General features: G+C 39.1%; 1 protein-coding gene across 1 annotated transcript in view; it reads right to left on the bottom strand.

Moving 5' to 3' along the window:
- The window catches only part of LOC121499486 (calmodulin-binding transcription activator 1-like), a 78381-nt gene that overhangs the window by 38335 nt on the left and 18360 nt on the right, over positions 1-21686 (bottom strand). Inside the window, exons 2-3 of the mRNA XM_041770134.1 lie at positions 11703-11772; positions 6359-6477 (exon numbers count right to left, since the gene is read on the bottom strand). Coding sequence (XP_041626068.1) covers positions 6359-6477; positions 11703-11772 — 189 coding nt within the window. The remainder of the gene's footprint in view (positions 1-6358; positions 6478-11702; positions 11773-21686) is intronic.

Genomic DNA, 21686 nt, shown 5'->3' with positions numbered 1-21686 from the left:
TCTGCTACCACCAATGCTAAACTGATACCACAGGCTGTCTGATAGACAGGTGTATGCTCATTTGGATTTAGTATCCATTCACCTGACCTCATACTACTAAGTTAAACAGAGGAATTACAGTTAACCCAACTGCTACAAAATGATCACATTTAATTTGAAATTTGGTACCATAGATCATATTCAAAAATCAAATGGCATTCCTCTTAAAACTTGACTCTCTGTGGTACTATTCATATCTGTACTTTCCTATTTGCAATTAAACAGGAGAGGCCCACCTGGACTCAGAGAATAACTTGAGACCAGTCAAACTGTTAGCACTGCCAAAAGCTACACAGAACAAAAGCCAACCTCAGGGTTAACTAGCCTTCTGAGTCATCAAGACCAAATACCTCACTCACTTCATAATGCTAATGTTTTTCCGTTTAGATTGCATAATGGAAGTCTGAAGAGTGCTAAATGATCCCCCTCAAAATGTTGGTCTATATTTCAAAAAGGTAACTTATTAAATATACTAGAAAAACCAATCACTGAAAAAATTACAGCCCTTAAAACTATGACTGTAAGGTTTACCAAGAGAAAAATTAAAAACACAAAAAACACTAAAGAATATATGCCTACACACATACACACACACAAAATGACTAAAATTTTGAGAAGGTGGCTTCTTATTAAAACAACTGAAATGAAATATTAATTTCATAAATCTCACAGTCTTAAAGTCTATTTTTCTTACCTGAATATAAAAAAATTAAGGGAAATACAAAGTACTTAAGATTTATAAAGGTAATTCTTTTCCTATAAAAAGCATTACACTTAGGGTTTTTTCCTCCAGGTTCTTTGGCATGACTTAGAATGTACCAGTGGATAGCTACATGTGCTATACACAGACATTTTTACCATTAAAAAAGATGCATTTAATATGAAAATCTCTAAAGCTATCATCAATTGAAAACGTCTGATGCAACTTTTTTAAAGATCAGTACAAACTAGAATTCTATTTTGTTTATTTACTCTAAAGAAACTTCGTATTAGAGGGAAAAACAAAAACAAAGAGCATTAATAGTGCAAAAACAGTAGCACACAAAAGTGATTTGAATATTTAAGGAGAATATTTTCATTACAAAAGGTTTGTTGGTGTATTAGTTCGGCTTTGGAAGAATGCCATCTGAAATCCAGATCCAGCAACTGGGGGAATGCAGTAGTTGTATTTTAAGTCAAACAGCTAATTAATGACTAAACAAAAGAATTTCAGTCTGGACAACATACATGGAGTACTAATATGTGTAATTATGAATAGTCATTTGTGCAATCAGAAAGTTGCATTAGCATAATTATTTCTGGCTCTGGGCCTTAAAAATATTAACTTAAAATGCAGAAACCTTATAATAGTTCACCTAATAAAGATGTGAATGCCAAACTGATTATGGAATAAGAGCTGGTTCTTTAACAATTTTGCTCTGTTTAATACATTGTTTCTCCCCTACACTGGATATAAAAATCAAGCCCAACCCTCAAGTAATGCACAGGTTCAAAATTTCTACTTTTAATATTTTTTTCATCATCCAGAGCCTACATATTAATATTCATTAAGAATCAAAACTACGGGATCCCTGGGTGGCGCAGCAGTTTAGCGCCTGCCTTTGGCCCAGGGCGCGATCCTGGAGACCCGGGATCGAATCCCACGTCGGGCTCCCGGTGCATGGAGCCTGCTTCTCCCTCTGCCTATGTCTCTGCCTCTCTCTCTCTCTCTCTGTGTGTGACTATCATAAATAAATAAAAATTAAAAAAAAAAAAGAATCAAAACTACTTCCCTAAGAAATGAGTGCTTTTTTCTTCCTTTTTGTAAGTAGGCTCCACAATGTGGGGGCTTGAATTAGCAACCGTTGAGATGAAGACCTGAGCTGAGATCAAGAGTCAAACACTTAACTGAGCCACCCTGGCACCCCGAAATAGGTGCTACTTTAAAAAAAAAAAAAAAAAAACTTCATGTAAAAATACATTAAGTTAAAAAAAATACATTATGTATAATACCTGAAGATCTAAATAAATAAAGAAGCAAGAAAATTCTATAAAACAAAAGGATTAGAAGTCACTAAACAGCTACAAGATCTTGAGAAAGTCTATTTGAAAGTATTCTTCAGGACAGAACTGGAGAGAGAATGGGCTCCGAAATCAGGCTACAAGTTTAGAGTCCAAAGTCCACCACTCTTGGACTACCACATTATTTAACATCTCTGTGGCTCAGATCTCCTCATTGATACCATAAGGAAAATCACATCTGCCTCATAAGATGAATTTAAGGAGTAAATGTGATTATTCACATCAAGGACCCACCAGTGTCTCACACACAGTACATCCTCAGTCAATGCTGGCTGCCATAATTACTGCCACCATCATCATCACCCAACTTTATCACCTGCAAGAACACGGGTGAAGGCTTTGTGTGGCTGAGAAAGCATAATCCAAAATGGATGTTTCTAGACACTACATTTATTTTGCACTTGCAAATAACATTTAAGAAGGGCAGGAGATTTTACCTATCCCAAACCATTAAGAAAGGTTCTTTAGCTGGGCCCTAAGACCTCCTTATCTCCCGGTAGTCTTCCTTTTTAGTGACTTTCAGCTTCACCAAATATTTGCATATGAACCCACAATACCAATCCTGTGTTAACTCTTTTTATTTTTTTTTTAAGATTTCATTTATTTATTCATGATAGACACAGAGAGAGAGAGGCAGAGACACAGGCAGAGGGAGAAGCAGGCTCCATGCAGGGAGCCTGACATGGGACTCGATCCTGAGACTCCAGGATCATGCCCTGGGCCAAAGGGGCAGGCACCAAACTGCTGAGCCACCAAGGGATCCCCTGTGTTAACTCTTTTTAATACAAAATTAAATGACAGATTGGATTTGCCAAGTACACTACTGTGGTTAAGAGTTACGGGTCTGGGCAGCCCCGGTGGCCCAGTGGTTTAGCGCCGCCTGCAGCCTAGGGTGTGATCCTGGAGACCCTGGATTGAGTCCCACTGCCTCTCTCTCTGTGTCTCTATGAATAAATAAATAAATAATCTTTTTAAAAAATTAAAAAAAAAAAAAAAGAGTTACGGGTCTTTGATTAAAAGCCAAGACAATGTTACAACAGAATGAATGTTCCTAAGAATTAGTAAACAACGTACAAGAAATTAAGCTTAGAGACAGGCCCTAACACGTGTGCTATCTTGACCAAATTAGTTAACCACTTTTTACCACTACACCCTCATCACTAAAAGGAAATAATACTGCATATCTTGTAACATTATCGAAAGGCTCAGAAGTAATTATACTCAGTGCCCAGCCACTAGCAAGGAACAGGGGCTCAATAAATGGCAAGACCTGAATGGGCACAATCTCACTCTCCACCTCTTAAGGAATACACTACTAGTAAAAAAAGCTAGTAAAAAAAAAAGCTACTACTAGTAAAAAAGCTAGGTTTTCTCAAATAATCACAAATATTACACTACAGGTCTCAGTAAAGGAAATTCTCAAAAGTATGGAGGAGTCACATGATTGATATTCCAGAGCTAAGCTGAACACATCCAGCAGAGAGTGAGCATGGGAGACAGAGACAGAGGCAACTCCAGCCACCAGTCTGCTCTGTGGACATATGCTACAGAGTGACACGGAAAATGGGACTCAGATGTGCTCTCTGCTGCTCTCCCCCACCTCACACCCTTCCCAGGGAGAGCACCTTGTCCCAGGGAAGGGGGATCTAAAGCAGTTTTTGTACAACACTGCTCCTAAATACAAGCCGACGACTACATTTTGGTCTTCCACCAAAACACAGCAATCTATTCCAACCCCAGCAGGAGACAGGCCCTTACTAATGGCAGTATGGCTACACTTAGCCTTCTGAGCAATTCAAGAGACCTCATGGGCATTCTGCCTAAGCATGACTCTGCCATGAGTGGGACCAAGGGCCCCAGTGAGACGAGTCCGCAGAAGTTCGCTTCCTTCAGGCTTGTGTCTGTGTGCGGGGAAATGTGGGGAAATGCTAATACCCACTAGATCAAAGGAGGAGCTGCTTCAACAGAAGCACTGATTGTTTGGTTCCTCCTGTTATCCAAGCCAGTTTAAAAAAAAAGAAAAAAAGACAGGTTACCATCACTGCATAATACTCTAAAGAATTAAGGACTCCTAAGTCTTCAGCTGTCACCAAGATTCCCCTATTTTTTCTTAAAGCCAAAAATAAACAAGAGAGCAAGCCCATGTCCTCTACATTGAAATGAAATATGGGCCAACTTTTAAATTTAGTTCTCTCCTAAGAGTTTTTGGTCAGTGTGCAGCTGACAAATTACTGAGAGAACGGGTCACGTGGAAAAGGGTGTGAGCCTTGGCCCCTGCTGGCCGAGCCACCCCTCCTGCCTCCCACCACCCACAGGAACATACTTCGTTCCCTGACGTTTCCAGCAGCAGTGGCAGCTAGCACACAACAATCCATGTGTCTCAGAGCCCCCAGTTTCATGTTTCACCAGACAGAGAGGGGGCTGCAGTCTCCTCCCTGGACAGGGACTTTCATTAACACTGCGACCTAAACCAGTGATCTCCGAGGAATTCTGCAGCCCAGGGTCCTAGAAGTACAAAACAGCTCCGTATTTCCCTTTTAATCTCATCCTCTAGAAAAATTCTTTATTAGGTGTTTTATAATGTACCTGAACTATAAGTGGAATGTGTCAAAACCAGAGGTAAATACGTGAAAGGTGAAGTCCCGTGCAAGGATCTGAACAGTCTACCAACTGAGCTTCAGATACTGTGACTCCAGCCTCAGAAGATCCTAAAGACCACAAATTTTAATTAAGCACTTGCTGGTTTCAAATATAATTTCAAGTCATAAGTAAATATAAACTGCCAACTTCACATAAAACATAATATTGAAAAAACTATATACCAATCACGTGTTTGTTTCATTTATAAATAAACTGGAACTACTGTATAATAGTAAGGTAGCAGATCCATGTTTCAGAGAATACTAAGAAACATACTGAGTTTTTAAGTAATTCATGACCTAGTTATGACCTACCAAATGGCTCCCAAATCATATTATTTTGCTGATAGAGTAATGGTCTATGATTAAAACTAATTTTCAGCATATTTACTTTGTTTTCATGTTTAAAATAATCAATGACTGATTAGAACAGCAGGCCTCTACACTAGCTAATGTTCATCAACATAACAATATTCTGTCTAAGGGGGCAATATAATTTATGCAAATAACCAAAATATACATACCTTAAAAAGAAATATGAAATCAGTTGAGACAACATATCAAAGCTATGAGGGTCTAAGGAGGATTTAAATCTGTAAACTAGGATTAAAGTAGAGAGACTTTCACCCATATAACCTCTTAAAACTCAAAATAAAAGCACTCTAGGTCAAGAAGTTAAAACAAAATCACCTTAGAAAGATAAGGGTAATAAGCAGGCAGCACTATTGCCTCCTTGTGTCTTTCAACAAAACTGAGGGCCCGATTTAGAGCAGGGCGTTATATTTAAACAGCAACACAAACTGCCTTACACCAACTTTGGAAAACCAGTAATCACAATCAATTGAAGTCAAGGAATATTAAGTCCCAGATTGATGGAGCATACCGAGATCTCATCACCACACTAAATGAGCATTACCCTAAATGGAAATATTCAGAATTCAAAATTAAAAAGATGACAAAGCAAACCACCCTTAATATTAAGACTCCCAGACTAAGATTTACCAAAAACAAGAAACATCATCCAAGAAGATACTTTCATTCATTCTACTTTACCAATCTTCTAATTGGATGCCAAATATACAATCTACCATACAGCCTCCATTCTTAATTTAAAAAACTCCTATCATTAAGGTAAACCCATCAATTCTCCATGCAATTTCTTTTCATCACAGAAGACTGAAAGCTGTTTTGCTAATAAGAAGCCTACCCTCACCAACTCTACAGAAACTTCACACTGTCAAGACGCTGCATGTTCTGTGGAACACTGGGGCTCTTTATTAATTCATGACAACATAAGAACTAGCGTTTATCTGAGATGCAGGCAGAGTTAACCACCAAATGCAAGACGCTAAAATGCAAGAGAATACAAGTATAGTAACTCATGCTATCTTAGTAAGTCAGCGTGCACATTTTATATTTTCCAACACCGGCCAAGCAGATTAGAGATAGTTCAAGAAACATTGGTTTCTGTTAAACCCAGATTAAATATTCTTCTCATTTACAATCCCCTAGTTCAATATTTTGATTTTAAAACTAATAAAAAGTAGTGTACTGTGCTAAATGACCTCACAACTTTGCCCTTAAAATAATTATACCCCTAAAAATAGAAATTTATCTACCTCATTAGTGTTCCAACGGTGCCTCTCTTTGGGTAAACTTGAACATTTCGGCAGACATTCAAGCAGCTTTTTCGGTAAAAAGATTTTTACATGACTACTATTGCTGTTCCCATGATCATCTATAAAGAAGAAAACAATAGATTCAGAGAAAATAATAGAGGAAAATCTCCTTTTAAGTATACTGGCAAGGTCAGAAACGGCAGCTTAGTCTGGTCACGGTGAGACCAAGAGGGCCATTCCTCTTGGTCAACAGAGCTCATTTACACACTGATCAGACAGGTGGCAGCAGGAATCTGGTCAAGAGGCTCTAAAGTAAGATCGAGCTTTTGCTCCATGACAAGCGAGTGAACAGGGAATATCCCAGCAGCTGCCCATAAACAGAACATTACTTTTCAAGGTTCTCCCACCAGGTTTCCATGAAGTACATCCAAATTGCAACAGGATTTAACCTCACAAAACCCAGAAATCTTCTATTAACCAGTTGAAAAAGGTTTTTAGGGAAGAGGAATTATAATAAAACATGACTATTTTATTCATAAACTAATACTACTACATCCCCAAGAATACAAATGAGACTTACCCTTCAAAAGCAAATTACAAATCTTAGAAATACAAAGAATTTAAACCTGCAGTTAGCTACCTAGGTAAATAGAGAGGCTGGTCCTTCTAGCCTACATCTAAAAACATATCATTTTAATTAACTTGATTTACATATATACATATCTATTTCATTAATGTCTTTCATCAAAATGTAACTCTTCTAAATTAATGAAGAAAAGTTCATTACTTTCAGACAAGATGGCATGTCTCCCTGATATAATGTTTCCCAGACACCTTGTAGAAGAGATCATTCATTTCCTTTATGTATTATTTCATTCATTCATAGATTGTTTCTTGTTTCATTCCCATAACAAAGTCTCTTTGCCTGGCTCAAAATCTCTTGCCAGTTTTGGCACATTTAGGTCCACGTTTTGAATTACCCAGTCCAAGTTTTTTTTTTTTTTAATGCTAAAAGGAAGCCCCAATATCCAGAGTGCAATGCATAACCAGATACTAGGAGCCAGAAAATACTAAAGACTGAATTTGCTCCAGAAAATCATAGTTAAAATAACTTATTCTGATATTAAAAGGTATAATCAAAACACTGAACTCCAAATCAAGAATCCAAGATTCTGACCCAGTTCTGCTACTTTATAATTGTGTGACCTTGGGTAAGTTACTTAATATTCTCAGTTTTCTAAATCAAGGAGAATTAAGTAATCACCAATTCTCCTTCAGGCATAAATCCCTATGAAATTTACTGCCATTCAATAAATTTAAATGCCTTACAATTAAAGAACCTTATAGAGGCATACAGGAATTAGTTAATAATATTAAAACTGAAATACAACAATATATCTTTCTAGTCATTTACTGTAATTTTGTTTAGCAGAGCCTATTTTTTGAACATGTGAAAACATAAAATAATGTAAAATTTTCTACAATCACAACAAAATCCTCTCCAAACATGCTTCATCTGATTAACACATTTCTTCTCAAGGAAAAGATCTTAACAGAAAAATATTGGGCACAGAAATAAAGCCTAAAAAATTTACTACATCATGTGGAAATATTTTAAAGGGAGGAACTTAAGAGAATTTTAGTGTACTAAATCTTTTTTGGTCCATGAACTACACAACCAATTGAATTATAATGCCCAATCCTCTATTTCTGTAAGCAGTATTAAACTTAAAAGCTGTTTAAGAATCTAAAATTTTTAATAGCAAACTAAAATTAAACTTTTTAAAAATCTTGCTGTGAAACCAGGAAACAAAGTGTTCAACTAAGAGAATGTTCATAGAAAGTTCTGTATTAATTACCCTCTATAAAACCAGTGTAATGTTATGTGCTTATGCATGCTCCCTGCACTTCATCCTCCCAAGGGAGGCACCATGGGCCATAAAACTTTAAAGCGCAGAATACCAAATCACATGAGACTTTACCTCCCTTCTCTCTTCCCCTAAAGAGGTTTTATTCTCTTCTCTTTTTTTTTTTAAATCTCCCATGATGTGTACAATTCTGAAAGTAGAGGTGAAATTCTAAAATGTATACTCAATTCAAATAGTCACCATTTACAGGATGCCTTTTATGAAAACAGTATTACACTAGGTGCTCAATCAATAGGCTTTCTATGAACTATGTATGACTAGTCATAGCTCTGAGAAAATTATTATTTAAAGTGTAATTTTGAACAATAATGAATAGACGATTAAACCCCAGCTTCTATTTTTATGTTTATGATCACAACCTGATATTAATTATCTGTTCTTTTAAGCCTCCTTAAGGGACCCAGGTGTCCTGTGGCTATAAAACATAGTTGTGTGTGTATACTCCTACATATGTGTATACACACATGCACATGGATAGACATGTGTACTCCTGCCTGTGTGTACATATGTGTACATGCACACATGTGTGCACGCGCCCACATGTGTGTACATATGTGTACATGCACACACATGTGTGCACGCGCCCACATGTGCATGCACGTGGAGATAAAGGTACTCAACAGCACAACTAACTGCCACCGAAAAGGCTCTGTCTTCCATTCTGATACCAAATCAGGCAGTGGTGAATCGGTCCAAAGGCTTTTATAAAGAGGGAAAGGAGAATGGCTGTGTAAGCACTGTCTCAATCAAGATTCCAAATATAGTACTGTATGGGGATGTGCGGCCATGGGTTCAAAAGGAAGAGGAGTATGACAGGCCAATGGGTTCCCCTTAATCAGTTTTTAAACTGTGCTATATCTAGAATTTTAGGTTCATGCTGAATATAAATTGGATGTTTTTTAGAAACATAACAATGGGTAAATTTTCCCACTGTGCATTATGAAAATGGCAATTTTAATACAAGAGAAAGAATATTAGGAACTCAAACAGGCATAATCTCACAACTTGTATTTTCAAATTTCAGTTTTTCCAGTTACAGTGTGATGGGAGACCAACTCTACCTTCACAATGGAAAAGAACTGCTCACATGGCCATACTCTACAAAACTCTGTTTTTTTATTAAAAGCTGCTTTTTCATGGTTTTTGGAATAACTATAAATGATATAATAATTAGATAAATTCATGTGCCAGTTTTTAAATGTTCGTCTCAGTACTAACACTATTAACAGTATCTTGAGTTGCCAGTGAAAGTAAAGTATGTACTGGTTTCAACTGCATCTCAGCATTTAATCCAAATAGTTAAACTCTGACACTACAACATGGAAGTGTCAACCAAAGACAGTAAAACATTTCATTATCTGGCAAAATATGCGTGTATGATATATGACTTTGCAAAATAGTTTTCTAACCTACTTCACAATAAAAATAACTGGTGAAGCTCTTGAAATTGACAGATGATGTGCTTGGCTGACAGCTATAATTCTAGAGAATGTACCATCCTTTCCAAACAACCTTCAAATATTTTCCAAACAATAATTTTAGAAACATAGTACAATTTAACAGAAGCTCTCTAAAACGTGCAAAAAATGCTCATTTGCTTAGTTAATTAGGCAAAAAGTAAAATTCTTGTTTTCATGTGTTATTTCCGAAAACTCACATGACCAAATCCTTTATTTAAATCCAAAAAAATGTGTTCAAACCCTCTCCTTGGAACACACTATTGACTCCTATAAGGAAAATTATAACTATATTAACTGTAACCTGGAATTGATAACATCCATTTTATTTTGATTTATAATTAACAAAAATTAAATAAGTTTGGTTCCGTGAAATGGGACACCTGGGTGGCTCAGCAGATGAGTGTCTGCCTTCAGCTCAGGGGGTAATCCTGGGATCCGAGATCGAGTCCTGCATCAGGCTCCTCTCCCTCTGCCTATGTCTCTGCCTCTCTGTGTGTGTATGTCTCTCTCGAATAAATAAATAAATAAATCTTAAAAAAAAATTGGGGGCTCCGTGAATAATTATGAACACTGTTATTCAATCAAGTCGATTATGATTAATCTCTCAACCTCTAGACCAAACTGTTTAAAATAAGTTGGTATAACAGTGTATCCAATTGCCAAATCTTATTAGGAATATATTTGATCAACAACTTGGAGTGGTAAAATTAAAAGGAAGCTCTACAATTTTTCTGTTCAGCTCTAATTATTATGTGCTTAGATTTAATTAGTAGGATAGGAACTGATTCAGGAAAACATAAGCACATATTGTTATATTCAAGTCAGCACAGCACTCACAGCAGCAAATACCGCCGTCAGTAACCTAAGACCTTCAAATCACTAGGCATCCAAAATAAATATTAATTAAGCAACAATGTGCTTAATTATGTGCCAAGCATCAGTATGCTATCTCTCTAAAAGAAATTCTCCAAAATGAATTACTCAATTGTAATTATCTAAAAGACTTTTTTGAAGTTGAAAAAAACTAAAATATAATAGTTTTTTTTTCCATAGGAAACATAACTAGTTCTGCTACTTAACAAGCCTTTTCCTCTCTTTAGAGTCTGTGATCGTCAAATCGAACCCTGTCTTTTTAGGTGGCCCATGTTTATCCTCTCCCTGTCAATCATACCACCAAATCTCTAGTCCGGCTTTAAGTCAACTCCTAACTCAGGTTCAATAAGATTCTCACTATTTAGTTTCACTTACATTTTCAATTTTAAAATATGCGAGTAGAGGCAGATAAAGTGGGAACACAGAAGGTATACAATCAATTGCTTCAATTTGGATTTAGGGGTATCCTCTCCTGCTTCATTCCATTCAATTTCAATTTGAGCAGCACATGATCAAGTAAACTTATTTTCTACTATTTACTAGGATGTAAACATTTGTGGGGACTCTACATCAGGCATCCAGAAAGAGATTTTACATTGCATTCTCTCATTTAATTTTCACAATTACCCATCAGGGCATAATTACCCCCACTTTACAGATGAAGAACTTGAGATTCGGATTAACTTGCCCAGGAGCCGCAGCTAGGGACTCAAATGGGATTCAAACATGACCTGTGGTTTTTCCCACAATACCACATGGCTCCTACTCAAAGTCCCAGGAATTGGATACTAGAATTATAGAATTATTGTATTAGTATCTAACTAATTTGCAGAGTGCTTTGAATTTCCCATGTGATTAAACCCTTTGCCTTTTTGAACCCTCACAAAAACTTGACGAAGGGAGTAGTATTTGCTACCCCCCGAAGGATTAAGTAACTCATCTAAGATCACACAGCAAGTTAAAGGCAGAACCCAGATCCCCTAAGGCCTGGTCACAGGCTATTTCCACTGCACTACGATGATGGAATTACTCTCACTGCCAAGCCCACCCCTTCCTGTAAGTCAAAAGCTTTTCGAATCCTACCTTCTAGAGGTGGCACGGTGTTGAGAACACAGTAGGTGCTAGTTCCGCAGAATACACTTTGGGAAACGCTCTAAGGAAACAGAAAATAAAATGTAAAACTAATCTTTGAAAAAGATATATACTGGCTCTTCTGTGATATTCCTGCCAAAGATGCAAAACCTGAATCTAATCATGAAGAAACATCAGACAAATCCAAATTGAGGAACATTCCACAAAATGACTGGCCTGTAATCTTCAAGAGTGTCAAGGTCATGAGAGTCAAAAAGGACTGAGAACTGTTCTGTATTAAAGGAGTCTGAAGAGACAAGACAGTGTGACCCAGGATCCTGACTGGACCTTTCTCTACAAAGGTCACGGCGGCGTCACCCGGCACAGCTGCAGGAGCATCTGAGGATCAGAGGGTAGAAATGTCTCAGTGTTAATTTCCTGATTTTGATCACTGTATGGTGGTCACAGAGAATGTTCTCATCTCTAGTTTGCAGGAAATAGGTAAGCAAGTATGTGAGGATAATGAAACATACCAGCAACTCGGTCTCACAGTTCAGGGGGGAAAGAGCTCTTCGCACTACACCTGCAATTTTTCTGGAGACATAAGAGGGGTTTCAAAATATTATGTGTGTAAAAAAAAAAAAAAAAAGACACATGCTGGTAAACACATATTATGTGTATCATTTTTTCAATAGGGACCATATGTGCTGTACATACAGGAAATGTTTGCTAAGGAGAACCAATGCCACATCATTTTGTAGATCAGTCAGGATTCAACAGCATTGCTAACCATTTCTCAACAGTGAGCCCAACCCCCAACTTGTTCCAAAGGATCTAATGAGTGCCAACTAACAGTACAACAGGTGCAGTAAAGTCAGGAAGAAGTTGGAAGACCAGGTCTCTGCTCTCAGGCTGCTTCATGTAAATAAAATTATAGTTTTCATGTAAAAAAAAAAAAAACTACACAACAGTAACTTTAAAAAAAGGAAAACAATTCCTGTGAGTCTTGTCAGTCCATTATTTCGGTCCTAAAAATATCCTTCTTCAGTTGCGGTATTAAAAAAAAAATTCAGATTATTCATCCTGCATTATAAACCACGTATTTATATACTTAGGAAACCAAGGATAGTTTATAAATTCAACAACCACCCTTAACATTTTATATTTAAAATATGAAAAGCTCAGTTCTCTCACTTACTAGCTAACCCTTGAAAAAGTAAACTACCCTCTCTGTATGATCTCATCAAAAAAGGTAGTGATGGTGCCTCTCTCTCCTATCTCACAGGGTGTTGGGAGAATTCCATGGGATGATGTGTACAAAGTGCTTTAAATTCAAAACTACAACACAACTATGAAGTGCTACTGTTTCTGTGCTTGGGAAGCATAATCCTTAACAGTGTTAACATTTCTTAAGAACTGAGGATTCCGTGGATTTTTTTTGTGCCAAAGAGTGTTGAAATCAGACTAAACTTGACCTATGAACTTTTCATTTTCCTCTCCTTATATCCATGATCAAGTGTTTCACCATAGATTAGGTCTTTGTCCACAATGTGACTGCTAGCTACCAGGATAAACCATCAGTTCCCTAATTATTTACTGTTTCTGGAAAATTCTTGTTCCAGGGCTTTTACTGTCTCTTCCTGTTTTGTTTTGTTGTTTTTTTAATTTTTTTTAAGATTTTATTTATTTATTCATGAGAGACACAGAGAGAGAGAGGGAGAGACACAGGCAGAGGGAGAAGCAGGCTCCATGCAGGGAGCCTGATGTGGGACTCGATCCCGGGACTCCAGGACCTCGCCCTGAGCCAAAGGCAGGCGCTTAACTGCTGAGCCACCCAGGCGTCCCACTTCCTGTTTTATTTAATCAATAGTGGTGCCTACTGATTAAACAACCTGTGGTAACATCAGAGCCTAAGAATTCTCCCTATAAACTATGGACTAAGCTCAGTATCCATGTATCCTTTGGAAAAATCAACATTCATCTCTTCTCCAACTGTGAGCATAGAATTACAGGACATTATAAAGAGTGGCTGATGTAAAGCCAACAAGAGTCTGACTTCGAGTAACATCTGCAAGAGCCGCCGGCAACAGCCTTCTAACCACAGAATGTAACATCTCATCTTAACATCATTTCAGAATTGAAACTTGAAATTTTATGATGTTAAAAAAAAAGAATGTACTACATTCAAGGCTTAACATTTTCTGGCTTCCTATTACCCAAAAAAGATAGTATAAGTTTACCACTTAACAAGACATCTTAACAAATCTTAACTTCAAAAGATTTAAAAATGACTAGCATACAGTGGGACACACTAATGAATGGCTTCATAAAAAGGACTTTTACACTTAACTTCAAAGTTCAACAATAGGTAAATAAGCAGTAAAACATACCAAATCACAAATCAAAAGAATTAAATAATAAAAAAAGAAAAAGTAACAAATATCACGAACAATGGACTATGACTTCTCTTCAACACTGACATAATAAAGTCTTAATAGTTAGCCAGAAAAGAAACTCACTCACATAAACTGAGAGTGAAATCAAGTCATTCCAGCCTCAAAAACACCCAATTCTCAAGGGAAAGAATCTAAAACACAGGAAAACTTCCATGAGAAATGGCTACCCCATACTGAAGACCCACAGGCCAGACTCTGGGATAGGCCTTTCATTCTGCAGACCCTCAGATCAATTCCTAAAACCTGTTCACAACACCAACCCAGAGGTGGCTCTGGGGCTCTGGAGGGAGGAGCACCAGATTGAGGGTCTGCAGACGGAGCCTCCATCCCAGTCCTACTAACTGCTTAGCAAACAGCTGGCCTCTCTGTCCCCAGGACAACACTCTAAGTGCAAGTGCCAGGACAGACAGGTCTGGGGCCAAGTCCACCCTCAGCTGCACATCTCTAGGCTGCCCTCCCCGCCCAGCCCCCCAGGGCTAACTCTTCAGCTTGATCATCCTTTGAGAGCCTTCCAATGATCAATCGCCTTACTGGCGCCATCTGAGCAGCCTGCATTTTCCTCTGTATCGTCACAACTCCTTCTAGTTGTTCTACAAATATTAAAGGAGCATCTGACATGTGCCAGACGCTACCCTAGGAGCTGGGACCTAGCAGTGAACAAGACAGACAAAGGTCCTACTCTCGTGGGGTACCTGCCAGTGGGGGAAGCAGGTGGTAAGCAGGGCAAATGCTATGGATATATAATGGGTGGTGCAGAAATCAGGTAAGGAAGACACACCATATCTGAACGTATACCCACAAGCGGAATAAAATGCCTCTTTGACTGAAGCATCAAGAAAGCTGGCTTCTCTCATCAACCAGATGAGTGGCTCTCAGTTTGACTGCATGTCCGTTGTCCAGGGATATTTTCTGAATGCTGATGCCCAGGCTGCAATCCTGACCAGGTAAGTCAGAATGAGTGGGGCTGGGACCTAGGTATCAGTATTTTGAAAGGTTCTCAAGTGATCCCAAGATATATCCAAAGATGAGGACCACTAAAATAAACAGCTGTGTGACTCTGGGCAACCCCCTACTTTAAACCAGTTTCCTCAACAGTAAAATGGGGAGTTGACCTTCAACAGAGCAGCCTCAACTTAAACATGCACATGGGTCCCTTGAAGGCCTCGTTAAAATGCAGGTTTGGATTCACAGGTCTCAGTGTGGCCCCTCTAAGAGGCCCCCCCAGGTGATGCCCATGCCAGGATTCAGGGCCATATCTTGAGTATCAGGAACTAGACAGCCTAAAAGATCAGGAATTCACTTAAAAATATCCTTCCAGTCATAATATCTCTCCATAATTCTATGAATTCCTAACAGACTAAAAAAGCACATTTGTCTGTTAACACAAATTATGACACAAAACTATACCAGAAAACCCAAGCAAGATAATTAAAAGAAACTACAAGGATGGTTACTCAGTGTCCAGTGTCTCTGGAAGCATCTAAGAGGGGAGAAATACAGAAGCTCTATAAAATATATTCCCTGCCTTCACAAAGTACTCTACCAAGTTGCAGACAATACTAAAAAAATGTCATGAAGAAACAATACATAATTTACTAACAGCTAAAAGGAAGAGATAGTAGCAGTAGAGAAACTCAGTTAACTATCTGTGTACCAAGCACAAATTCTCTGGAGGCGTGGACTCCCTTCAGAGAACCTAGGTCAGGATATGACACACAGTTCTGGGACGCTGAAATAAATGAAACAAAATGCTATATAATGAGATGTGGTTTCAGGCTTTTGAACAGAGAAGTTGCATGATGAAAACTGTATTTACAGTTCTTTGAAATAAGGACTCAGAATGTTTAAGTCTCCATAGAGTCCCTTTAAAGTCAACTGAGGTCCCACACAGCTCATCAAATCAAAGATGGAGAGAGCCCACACTGAATGCCAGTAAGCGACTTGTATCAATTAGAAATAATACATTAAAAAACTTTTGTCACATATTTTATCATGACTTAAACTGATTCTTGAAATTCACTGGTCATTCCATATAATATGACATCTAAATAATCAAAATTAAAGCTGAGTCCGAAATTCCTAGCACCGTGACTAAACTCACCAGTGTTGCCCAGTGTTCTAGGCATTATGCCTAGACCAGTTAGGGATGCTACTCAGAGCAACTGTATCATGGCTCAAATACTATAAATATTTACTTCTTGCTGGTGTAAAGTCCAAAACAGGTGTTCCTGATCAGTAGAGGGCTCCCCTCCAAGCAGCAGCTCTGGCACCCGTGCTCCTTCCATCTTGCAGCAGGTAACCTCCTTGGTCACTAAGCTCTTCTGCCTCAGCCAGCACAAAGGGCAAGGGCTGGGGGAACCATGCCTGGAGGGTTCTACGGGGTCAGGCCTGGAAGTGGCACACTTCCCTGCTCTCATTCCATTGGCTAGCATTTGGCCACAAAGCCACGCCTAACTGCAAGACAGGCTGGGAAATGTGGTCTGGCTACATGCCCAGAAGAGGAGATGGATTTCTTGATCAGCTAGCAGTCTCTTGCACAATGCCATTTGTGTTTTGTTTTGTTTTGTTTTTAATTACAGAACAATCACTCCTTTCAGAAATGTCTTCTGTTAACCGACAAGCCCACCTTTAATCCCTAAGGCTATTCAGCAGCTAAAACCAATCTACTAGTTTTTCTTCTCTGATAAATATTTTTCTAACATTCTTAAAATAAGACTATCTCAAGGGCATCCTTAAAGGGATGTCTGGCTTTTGGTCCCGGTATCTCCAGTACTTAATACTTAATGTCTGGCACACAAAGGAAGCTCAAATGATGGTTGAATTCCCAGATGAATGACCTTCCCAGAAACTGTGGAAAAGAAAAAGAGTGGCCCCACATCTTATGGTGGCGATAGTGGGATTTACTGCAGCCATCAGCGGTCTTAAGACCCGTTCTCCTTCCCCTACTGCTGCCCTGAATTGCCACCCCTCCTCTGGTCCCCTAAGAGGCAAGCAGCAAAGACAAAAACTACTTCAGACCTACTAAGAGGAAATAAGGGGTGAAAAGCCTCAGCACTGCTCACAGACACCCAGAGAGCCAACACTTTTCTGGCGACAGCACAGGCCTGCCAAACAAGAAGGAACACGAGGTCTGGCAAAGGCCCTGCTCAGGAGACTCCATAAAATCAAGGTAATGATCTCTGAGACTGTACCCCCTAAACTCAAGTAACTTCATCCTCTTTCTGAACCACAAAAGCTTAGTGGAGAAAAAAATTAGGTGGTACAGTACAAAAATATTTTGTGCACACATATTACCTCTTTTCAAGAAGTTTAAAATATACTACAGGTGCTACTATAATAACCCTTAGAACATTCCTGTGGGACAGAGACACAATTAAAGTATGTACTTAAGTTAAAAGGAAAACCGTCAGATAGGTGGCAGACTCCCTACCACCAGGGGCGGCTCAATAAAAAAAGTGAAGCCGTCAACTCTCAGGTAATTGGGGCACAAGACATTTTAGGCTCTCAAATGGAGTTCAACACCTAGAATTGAGTTCAAAAGCAAACAACTAGAGAAAACAAACCACAAAACAGCTGAAGTCCTAAGAGGCTTATACAGGAACTAATACAACAATATATAAAGTCTGATTTATGACCTGAGAAATCACATTAATTGATTCGCTATTACCAGAGATTCATGTAAAGCGTATTTAAAGTGATTTCAAAATGAAAAAAAAATATTCTTTCTAGATATGAATCATTGTATCATTAGGATTTTCATAAATTTAATTTGGCTAGGAAGCCAGTACACTCAATATTCTGAAAATAATCAAAGAGCACTTATTAAATGTCCACATTTATACAGATTCTAGTAGAACATGTTCAGAAAAAAAAAACGATATAAAATTTAAAATTACACTGTTTTAGCAGCACTTATCATTACCAACACTAATAATAAGAACTTTTTTAACTCCTCAAAGATAGAGCACTATAAAATATCAACAAAATCAGCCCAATAAACTAGGCCTTCTATCTGATATTACGCATGAGTACCAAGCATTTTCATATGTAAAATCCTATTTTGGCCCCAGCAGGCAGCAGAGCAAACATGATGCCCATGCTAGAAAAGGAGTCACCACAGCATGGGCACAGACACTTGCCAAGGCCACTGGCTAGAGAAGAGCAGAGCAAGAATCAGGAGCAGGTCTTCCCACACACTCCAGTCTGTCTCCACAAGAACAAAGGCTCTCTCCCTAATGATGCAATAATGCTTCTCTACAAGGAAACAGTGCAAAAGTTTGGGCAGAGGAAGTACATGAGGCACTCTGTCAGAAAAGGTAAAGCAAATGTAAACACTGAAGGATATCCAAGAATATCCAGCACCTAAACTGGAGTTCAGTGTCTGCAAGGAAAGACTAACGAGGGAACGTACCACAGTACTACATACTCCTAGATGTTCATCTGCTGGAAAGATCTTCCATGCTCCTCAAATACTTTTTTTTTTTTTGGTCCATGACCTATCAGCACTTGCTACTGCCCAAAAACTAAACCTCATCAAAACTAAAGGAGAGAATGACACCATTTCTCATAACAGACCAATGAGACGAACACCAAGAAAAAGGCAGCCACACTCCCCCTGAATGGAACTCAAGCTATGTGGGCACCTCACCTAATCTGCACACAGCCAGAGCTAGGAAGGAAGCTAAGACACATTCTGAGGCCAAAAGAGATTTTTACAAAGTCCACTCACGGAAGCTCCCACACCTTACTGTGAGAAGAGCTCTCTGATCCATATTCCTAGCTTGATTACTATTAAATTACTCACAGTTCTAATAAGCTTAATTATCAGGTTGCCAACCCCAGAGAAGATCAGAAACAACAAATGAGAAGGGGAAAGGATAGCTGGAAATTAACAGATCAGGAGAAGCAAAAGAGTGACAAGAGACAGCAAGGACAGATCTTTCACTAACAATAAAAACTGGATACAAGGGCTTGAAAGGTACAGCAGTTTGGGGTCATTTATCATAAAAGCAAACACTACTCTAAAGGCTTTAAAAATAGCACAGTATTAAATAAAGCCCAGTTCAATAACTTAGGTAGAACATAACAAAATGAACCCATGTTAACAAGTAAAATGTACATTAAAATCCACATATCCTACTAAACATGGGGCTCAGGAGAGAAAGCACAGTTTAATACTTTTGTTTGCATGCCACTTTATATTCAATAAAATACTTCCATAGGAATTACCTCATTTGGTCCTAAGATCCTAAGGCAAGCAAGGCAGATACATCTGCTGACCAAGAATTTGCTGGTTAATTATTTAATTTTAGCAAGGCAGAAGGGGTTACCAATGGCAATTATAATACAGTCTCTTCATCTGTTTAACAGGAAGGAACACGCACCCACCGTCTTAAGGGATGAAGAGAGAGGCCAGGGAAGGTTTCCAGAGCAATGTTGCCAACAACTGTAGTTGAACCCTCACTTGGAACTTCACTCCAAACTTCCCTCTCTAAAATTTTCCATTCTGCCATCTGTATCCTACAGGGCCTCTTTCTGAAGAACAGTCCTATGCCTTCTAGTGCCACCATCCCTTCCTATTGTGTTGGACAAACTCTATGTGGACCCTCCATGACCCCATCATTTGATGTTATTAACATTTAACACACATCGTTGTGTAACCAACCCTACCTCTTGAGTGCACTGGACCTAGTGCCTGGTCCTGCCCCACCGATCCTGGCACAGGTGACAAGCTATCACGTCTGTGATCAGGTGATATACTGTGCTTTCTGTCTTGCTAGCAGACTCTCTCCCTTGCTGGCTCTGAGAGGTAAGCTGCCATGCTGGAGAGGCCCATGTAGCCAGGAATGGAGGCCCTCAGTCTAATCACCCACAGAGAAGTGAATCCTTCAAGCTGTGTGAACTTGGAATTCCAAATATTCTCCCTCAGTTGAGCCTTCAAATGAAACCATAGCCCTGGCCAAACACCTTGGCTGCAGGTTTGTGAAGCCCTGAAGCAGCAAATCTAGCAGAGCCCTAACTGAACTCCTGACTCACTGGATTAGATAATAAGGGTGTCCTGTTCTACACCACTAAGTACGTGGCAATTGTTATAGTAGCAACAGATAATGCGTACACCCACGGTCCACCAGGTCCCAGGGACCTCTCTTCTCAGCTTAGACTTCACCTGTCATGTCACTACCGTTTTCACTAGCACTCCACATTTACCACCACAACCTTTAAAGGGATTATCTGCCCTCCCACCACCTCTTTTTCATTCTTTCAACTCACTACCAAACTGACAAAATCAATACCTTTTCCTCAGTCTTCTTTCTGTCCAAACTCTCTGCAACATTACAACTGATAACCTCCTTGCAACCTTCTGCATTTATGGTCTCATTCTATTACCTCTGAACATTCTGTCTCAATGGCCACTCGTCCTCTCCTCTCTGGTGACACATTTCTGCTCTCACGTTCCTTCTTCTCCCACGACGATTTCACTCACTACTATGTCTTCCAATTCTTTTGAACTGATTCATTCATTCTTTCAACCAGATGGCATTACTCTGGGCAGAGAGGTATAACAATAACACAAAACAAATCGCTACTTTCATGAAGCTTATATACTCTACCAGAGGCTGCGCTGGCATCTCAACTTGCCCTTCCAGGTGCTACCCACCTGCACGGTGCCAAGAAGGCTACTCTCTATGGGCTCCATCACCAGGGCCCTCTTGCCCTCTGAGAGTTCAATGAAGACAAAAAACACAGTGACAGGAATGACTCCCTAATCTTTGACCCACATTTGACACGTCATATTGTATAGGTACTTACATCTAAATAGTGCCAATTCATTTGTATCCAATCCCCTAAAACACATCCTCCTGGACTGCCTATCTCGGTTTATGACTTTCCCTAACCTCAGCTGTGGAGGCTCAAAAGCTGGGAGTCACTTTCAACTATTCTCATCCTTCAAGGCCAAAAAAACTGTCTCTCACACACAAACAACTCAGTCACACTCACTCCTTTCAGCAACCCAAAAGAGTGCTACACTCTTGTCAGAAGCTACTTTCTCCCAACACCAGCCCTTCCTCTTCATTCCTTCACTCACTCAACCAACAGACATTTACTAAGCCCATTATCAGTGCCAGGTACTTAAGTCTCCGTATAACTAATGAAGGGAGAGAGAGAAATAAGCAACTCCAATAGAAACTTCAATGTGCTTGAACGGAGAAAACCACAGAATGCTGTGGATGTACACGGGAAGGGCACACAATTCAATATGAAAAGAGAGGGAAGGTCAAGAAGGCTTCTTGGACAAGTCTCACTTAAGCTGAAACCCAGCGGATGAGGAGAGTTGACAGAGCAGAACACATGTATGGATATGTGTGTTTGTGTTCTGGAGAAGTCAAGGCAGTGGCAATATACAAGGCTAAAACCAAGAGAAAACATGGTGCCCCCGCCACTCAGAATCTACAAAAATTTCATATGGCTGGAGAGTGGTGGAGAGGAAGCTGCAGAGGTAAGCAGGAGGCCCTTCTTAGCACTTTAAAGGAAAATGGAC

This window comes from Vulpes lagopus, chromosome 10, assembly GCF_018345385.1.
Source record: "Vulpes lagopus strain Blue_001 chromosome 10, ASM1834538v1, whole genome shotgun sequence".
NCBI classification, from domain to species: Eukaryota; Metazoa; Chordata; class Mammalia; order Carnivora; family Canidae; genus Vulpes; species Vulpes lagopus.
The sequence above is the reverse complement of the archived record's forward strand: the minus strand, read 5'-3'. Positions and strand labels throughout refer to the sequence as shown.